Genomic DNA, 7774 nt, shown 5'->3' on the forward strand with positions numbered 1-7774 from the left:
CAACAGCCCATGCTCTAATGGCAGACACCGTGTGCCTAGAAGAGCTCATACCCACTCTGACCATCAGAAAAGGGAAGGAAATTCAAAGAAGTACTGAGGAGAAAGAGGCCAACAGATTACATGAGGAGTCATAATCTGATTGTACTGAAGGAAGCAATGTAGAGCAAGGAAGATTTATACTTATAAGGAGACTACTGTAATTCCAATAACCTTTTCCACTCTTGCATAAATTGAGCCCCCAGGCATTTGATGAAAGGCATGCACGGTCCTTTCCTTTTTTTGAGCAGCTGGAGAGCTCTTACTTCATACTATCTTTTAACCGTTCTCGCACAAAGCTAGTTAAAATACAGAGATGCTGTTCCTAGAAACTCACATCCCATCTCAATGTTAGAACAACCTGTGGCTGCTCTTTTCACACAGATTTGTCATTTAACAATCAGCGGTCACTCTCGGGTGACCCCGCATGGTTTTCCTTCAGCCGGTCCCCCTCTGATCACTCCTACTAGATCTGCACCAAGTGACTCTGAGCAAGGGAACGCTGGTTGCGTAAACAGAAAGTAAGTGGCTTAACAACCTTGATCTTATCACAAACCAGTCAGCGGAGAGAACCCCACGTTACTGCAGAGCCGAAGCACATGTCCACGCACTGGAAAGCGGTCAGACGTTTTCCGCATCGTCCGGTTTGGGAATGCGTTGCAGAGTTATTTATTGAGCTGGTTCAGATTACACAGAATAACTTCAGCACCTGCAGTTCCCAGTGCCTCACCTGCCTTGCCTAGCTGAGGCTGTGCTTGCTACTGAAGAGTCAGGAGAGGAAAATGGAGAATAAATCAAGCAATTATATTGTTTAGACCGTACAAACTCCAAGAGAGGTGGGTACTATAAACTTGGGATTCTCCAGGATCAGAGTCTATACACTTCTGGCAGGGAAGGGAAGGAGGGGGGAGGGGAAGAGATATGAACCCCACCCTTTATATTGACACCTGACTGGAAGCAACATTATTTTACAAATCTGACATCACTGCAGCCCAACACCCAGAAGCTTCCATGCTCCCTTTTGGCACTTGCTCATTCTTCAGCCTGGAGCAAGCTGTCATTCACACCCCTCCCCTCTAGCTTTCCAGGATACATGTTAAAGAAAAATAAAAATCTTAAGCCACATTTAGCCCCTCTCAGATCAGTGCCTGTGCGATTTACAAGAGTAGCAGGTTAGATTGACCTAGCTATAAATGAGAAAGATACATCGCAGCTGGACATCTTAACCAGTCCAGAAGCCTTTGCCAAGCTTCTCCAGGCTTTTGAAACACAACCTATGTTTTCCAACCGTGTTTCTACCTTTTTTTCTCTTAATAGCATAAGGGAAAACACGCTCTACTCATCCTGCAGCTATGCATTGGAGGGGCACCCCTGCTTCCTTGCTCCAACATGAGACGATGTCTCCCTTCCAGCAAAGCTATTTCCAGAGCCTGTTTACCGGTTCATTCGAGTCTAGACTTTCTAATTTCGCAGTGTAATGGGCAGTTCAGTCACCCATGAGACTGCTTGAACAGCCTGCGATTGAGTGCAAATGCGCGCCATGGCGTGCGCTGCCTGAGCTCAGGTGTAGGCCTTAGCGATGGCACACAGCACACTAACGGGAGGCTCATTAAACCCATCAGGAGCATTTGCCAGAAAAAGTTGACTCTTCCCCCTCTCCCCTCTCCCTTAAACAGTTTAATTAATATCACCATCCTAGCTTCGACTCCAGAAGGTGACAAAAGCAGGGACACTGGGGAGGAGACAGATGCAGCGTAGGAAGCTGTCAGCTGGAAGGGAACCCTTGCTTCTCTTTTACCCACTTCACCGGCCCTGCTCCCCCAGGCTCCGGCAGCACAAGGGCGCGATGCCCAGCAGAAGATCTCCCAGAGGAAGAGAAGACAAGACCAGAGGCCACTGGTGACAAGAGCACACTTGGTCTTCTCCAGGGGGAAGGCAGATGGCTTCCCCTGCAGAAGGCTCGGGCAGAAGCCAGCATGGCTTCAGCAGAGCACGTGAGAAGAGAGGAAAGAACGGGGAGAGGGAACTCCTGCGCTCAGCCATGAGACCTCTTGCATCAGCTCACACACGCTCGTGAGAGCCAGCCCTAAGGAAGACCAGTGCTGAGTCAGCCGCAGCATCTGGCCTTCTGCACAAGCATGCAGGAAAAGGCTGCCCGGGGTCACGGCTGAGGCAATGCCCCAGTGGGACTTAAAGTGACCCAGCAGCAACACCCTCCCCACCCTCCACAGAGTCAGATTTGGTTTCTCCCATGACTCCCACATTTGACGAACGCTCTTTGTCCCACGAGGCGCGAGCAGAGCTCTTTGCAGCAGGAGTGGCACACCTGGCCTGCTGTGCGAGTCCACAGACGCCGGCCCAGGCATTACGCAGGCACATGTGTCCCCGCCCCGGGCTCCCACACCTCTTCCTCTCACTCTCGGCCAAACCAAACTCCTTACAGGACTGGCTGTGGGGCTTTCCACCCCAGTCGGTAAACTCGAACTTCCTCGTCTTCAGCTGGGCAGCAGGCTACAGCACCCGTGCTCCCGACCGTGCTGAGCCAGCAGGTGCAAGATGCCTGTCCTTCCTCCCTGGACGTGCATGCAGCAACAAACACTGGGACAAAAGACACTCTCAGGAAAAAAAAAATAGCTTTTCCCCTACTTCCTCTTAAACAATCTGTCTTCCTCCAGCCCCTCAGTCTACACTCTTTTCTACATTTAAGTGCTGGGCAGGCCATACATCCCCTTCCAGCAACAGTAGCCAGACTGTTCCTTAGCAGCCCTCCATCATTTCTCTCTCGGGGAGAGTTTACCTCCACTCCCAGCACCCTCCTCCAGCAAAGAGCAGCCCATTTCTGCAGAAATCTGCTCAGCAAACAGAGCGGGACCTACCCAACATATCACAGCAAACAGCTCCAGCTCTGGCATCAGATGACTGCTGAGCGTGGCATATCGGCAGCCACTTTGCCCTCACGGGGAGAGCTTCCCATGAACCTTGCTGGTGCCTCCCCACACAAGACGTGTGCCAGCTGCTCAGGAGCACTGGAACCCATTGAAGGTTGGGTATCGGGCAGGAAACTGCTTCTGGAAGAAGGTAGAAGCTCCCCCCCTCCACATCATCATGAAACAAAAGCCTTTCAAAAGCTGTGTGTGTGTTTGTTCAGTAGAAGATTAACTGCCTTCCATTCTTCTAGATGACGCAATGACCTGCAGCACCCAGGAGGAGAAAGCCCCCAGTTCACTCCTCTGCAGCAAGCACCATCACCTCCCCCAAGCCTGTCCCTTCCTGCAGGTTCACTAGAAATTTCACCTGAAACACCTTTTCCAACAAAACTTCACAGCAGCTGCAGTAAGACTTTTCAGTTTAACAGATCAACACCCAAAAGCGGTTTCTTTAGTGAAGTCCTGCTCAGCTCCAGGCAAGAGGCTGGAGGCCACGAGAAGCAAGCTCACTACGACACTGAGGAGAGCCCACAGCAGAGCGCAGGCGGCCCGGGCTCAGTGCTGTCTCTCCACAGAAGGCAAGGTTGTCCCTGGGCTCACGCTGCATCTCAGGGCAGACAGGTAGGAAAACAGCGGCAGGCTATTAAGAGCGCGGTTTGGACGGCGAGGGCAGCTCAACCTTGGCAGCTCTGTGTTTTAAAGGCAGCACTTCGGTGCTCTTTCCACTCTCAAAGCATCCCGGACTGTTATTTACAATTCCCCTCAGGCAGGCCATAAATCCAAGCACAACTAGCAAGCTCACCGCAGTGTAAGAGGATCCCGGTGGCAAGCTAATTACCTTTGCAGGCTACGTAAGCCTATACAGTTTGCTTCTGCACGGCAGCTTTGAAAACTTCGGCTAATGACTGCGTCTAGCAGATCAAACTTTCCACTTTCCATTGTTCCGCTCAGGGCAGCCAGCCGGGAATTCAGGGGCAACAAACTGCCACGGGAAGAAATCAAGGCCATTAAGAGAAAGGGAAGAGGGGCTATGAAACACAAGATGACTCCACAGAGGAGTGCAATGGCATGCTACAGATTGTAGCAGAAAGGGAGAGACGGTAAACCTAAACTGAGAAGAAGCCTAACATATTATGGGTACTAAAATCAAACCCAACAAAACAAACAAAAAAGCCCTGTTCCTCCCGTTCTCTTAAGACTTCAGTGATTAATCCTCTCCCACGACTCTACTCCAAGATGGCAACTTTATTTTTTTCCTGTTTACATGAAAATATTTAATACAGAAAAATCCACTCCCCTCACCACCCCAGCCAGAAGGTCAGAAGACTTACCAGAGGTGCAGGTGCTGTGTCTTTCACATTTTCTCACTTCCATAGAAGTGCACTGACATGCAAGCTGCAGTTAATTTCACACAGATCTCTCCTAACACCTACTAGCTCTATTCATGCCTTGTCTATCCAGAGAGCCACCCATTTGCAGTGGACACAGACATGCAGTGGCCATAGCAAACACTTGAATTATAGGGGGGAATCAGGCTCACATCCTTGCTCTGGATCAAGCAGAGCATGAACTACCCAGCATCTCCCATTTGATGAATGAAAGCCTTGGCTGGAAAGCTACTCTTTGATCTACGGTGACACATGCACTCTCTCGCTCTGATCTCAGAAGGTCCATAATGAAACTTTTACTCAGATGGCATCTCCCCACGAAAATCTTCAGTTGCAATGACTCCCTTAAAAGCAAAAAAACCCACCACAACCACAAAACCAACAAACCACCAACCAAGAAAAACTAACATGCTGCATTGGGCTGCAAAAAATCCCAAGACGACTGGTTTCCAGCTGAATGTCATACTGGTAATGGCTGAAGCCCCCTCCCACAGGAACCACACAGGTTAAAATGCTTCCCAATAGAAGTCTAGTGTCTTCAGGAGTAACTTTGTTTTTTGGTGAAAAATTCTCAATAGACATCATATGACCAAAAGTAAAAGAAGGAAAAAAAAAAGTATGTATCTTGGGTACCATATCAGCTATAAGATAATAAGACTACAATACAGAATAAACTCGTGTAGACTCTAGTCAGGCTCCTTTCCCCTTGGTGCGCACCAAAATCAAAACAGATGCTGCGGAACTTAATACTACAAAGGCCACCATGCAGAGTAAGGACATTGTGCTGAATCTTGATGGGTTAGATACCATCTATGATAGAAAGTAAATAAAAATTTATGAAGATCTGTACAGCAACTTCCAGAATACAGTTAGATAATACTCTTCTACAGTCATAATAAAAAGGGGGAAATTTTGCGTTTTCCTTGGTTGGAGTGATACTACCTGTTAATTATAAACAGCCAAGGAAGCACAAACAGATGGAGCTCTCTGGAGCATATCCAAGGGACACAGATTAGGCTGGTGGCATCACTCATGTCCTCTCCAAAGGCAAGGCCTTGGAAAGGGGTTTTCAGATGTTTTGGCTGCAAGTTTACCAGTCATCCCACACACCAGTATGTAGACATTTCTTACAAAATTTCCCCAGGTTTCTCTGTTTTCCCCCCTCCCCCCCACGAAACAGACAAAAATAACAAAACCCCCAAAAATTATTGATAAAAGGACTTTAGGCTCTTCTCATCACACGTTTTTGCTGTACTTTACAATCCTGAGGCAGGGACACAGGCCCTCTTGCTGCAAGTAACAGGAATTTCTGAAAAAGTGCTAGAATCCATGCTTCTGGAGACAGAAAAAGTAGGGAGTGTCCTACTGAGCTCAATGCTGCAAGGTGAAATCTTTGCATGAAATCCATTACACATTATGGCCATGACACAGATGACATAGGTTTAAATAACAACAAGAAAACCGAGAACACCTTATAACTCTTTCCAAATGAGCTTTCAAACAATTTCACAGACTGCTCTGTAGCAACCTAAAGACACAACTGCAAAATCCCTACCTCCTTACCAAAACTCACACTAAAGATTTTTCAGTCCATATGAGTCTGACTTGATCTGTTTGGACAAAAGTGGGAAGCAGGACAACAGGAAAACACATACTCAATAAAGACACGTTTGGATGGGTGATGAAGGCATACTCACGCAGTGCATACAGGGAGAGGACTATTCCAGCCAGGCAAAACCCCTCAAAAAACCTGAGTGTGCTGAACATGGTCACGTTCACTGAGAGTGCCACAGTCAGTCCAAATATCAAAATGAATATGACGGAGAAGAGCAGTACAGGCCGTCGACCAACCCTGAAAATAAGGAAGTAGGGAGAAATAGTGTTAAAAGCCAGGATGGACATAAAAACTAGCAAAGAGGGGAAACAAGTCATGTGATCTGTTCCAAATATTACCATCCATTTTTAATGCTTGCTTCATTCTTCTCATCTTTCTCTGCTTGCTAAAACCCAGATTCCTTCATCAGCTTTGCATTGACAAGTTCATTTCCCATGGGCTTAAGCGGGGACAGCACATGACGTATCACCGCTTGATTTAAACATCATTTTCAAAACACCAAAGGTGAACAAGGGAACGTCTAGGAACTACAGTAAGGCCACAAGCTAAATACCTTGGAGATTAAAAACAACTTCCCAAAGCTTTCTGTAGTAGCACAGTAGAGTACACGGTATTACATGTTATACATAGCATGGTGTATTATTATTTCGCCATAGTATACGGCCACAGAGCTTACTGCAGAGCTCCCTTTTTCCCAACAGACATGAGCTTCTCGGCCTCATCTGTGAGAGGAACAGGCTGAAAAAACTACTTTTCTTGGCCTCGTTGTTGAGGGCAAGCCTAACGCACACAGACCAAGCATTAAACAGGGCTCATGTCGCTTCCCTGAGCCTTAGAGAGCTGATAGTAACGCTCACAGGAGAACAGTGAACTTCAAAGGCCCTCTACCTCACATCCCCACAGCGGCGGCTGAGATCTGCAAAACCAGCCCCACTGGAGGACTAGGAATAGACCGCTCCAAAAATGATTACTGGCAACATGGGCGTGAGGATTTGCAGTCCTCCTTTGCAGGCAGGCTTTGCAGCTGCAACCTGCAGCGGCACGTGCTGCTGCAGCGCCGACGAGGAGGAAGAACTACGCTGCCATGGGGGGCACTTGCTGCAGAGTTTGGCTCTTATGTCAAAGGAATAAGAGACTTTTACATCTCTTGCTCATATGCTTAGTGTTTATAATTCCCCTTTCCTCCCTCTTTCTGTGCAAGGAGAATGATATGAAGCACCAGAGCACACAGCTATTTTTAAGCAAGAATTGGATCATTGCAAAATTTTTCAACTTGTCGACTCCCACAAGTTTTCCAGTGGAGCTGAGGATCCCTTTTAGTCAGCTCCATATGCCATTTCCACAAAGAATATATGAACTTGCTTTTCGTAGGCAGCTTTCACAGACCCATTCAAAGTAGTCTGTCAGCTGCAAGCCAGCCATCAGGTTGAATGTCAGCACAACGAAGAGCATTTAAACCTCACAGCTTAGTCCAGTTCCACATACTGAAGTGTTTCTATTCAATTATCTCAGCAGATTGTTACCAGCAGCTATAAAGTATATTGTATATATGCATTCACAATTAAAACTTTGGATTTTTCTTTACTTAAAATGGAATAAGATCAATAAAATACGGGGTGAAGGGCTGAAAAAGGAGACTTGGTTATATTTTTTGACATTTTTGGAAACTAGAAGAGTGTACCAGTACGTATGTCACTCTTCACGCTTTTTCAAACTCACATCTAAGGCGGCAATGTCATGGCTCCTTGCATGAGGACAGGTTTACTCTTTTCTTTCAGCTGTAGCATCACTTGTGGGGCACCACAAAG

General features: G+C 47.2%; 1 protein-coding gene across 3 annotated transcripts in view; it reads right to left on the reverse strand.

Annotated features, from left to right (window-relative positions):
* SLC22A23 (solute carrier family 22 member 23) overlaps positions 1 to 6133 on the reverse strand; it is a gene marked incomplete at its 5' end in the record, with an annotated part of 96010 nt that extends 89877 nt beyond the window's left edge. For 2 of the 3 annotated variants that reach the window (XM_082015462.1, XM_082015463.1), the window contains one exon: positions 6049 to 6133. In XM_082015462.1, coding sequence (XP_081871588.1) covers positions 6049 to 6118 — 70 coding nt within the window. The remainder of the gene's footprint in view (positions 1 to 6048) is intronic. The other variant, XM_082015461.1, reaches the window with a different exon arrangement.
* Positions 6134 to 7774: the final 1641 nt, after the last annotated feature.

This window comes from Phaethon aethereus, assembly GCF_964289735.1.
Source record: "Phaethon aethereus genome assembly, chromosome: 2".
Lineage (NCBI taxonomy): Eukaryota > Metazoa > Chordata > Aves > Phaethontiformes > Phaethontidae > Phaethon > Phaethon aethereus.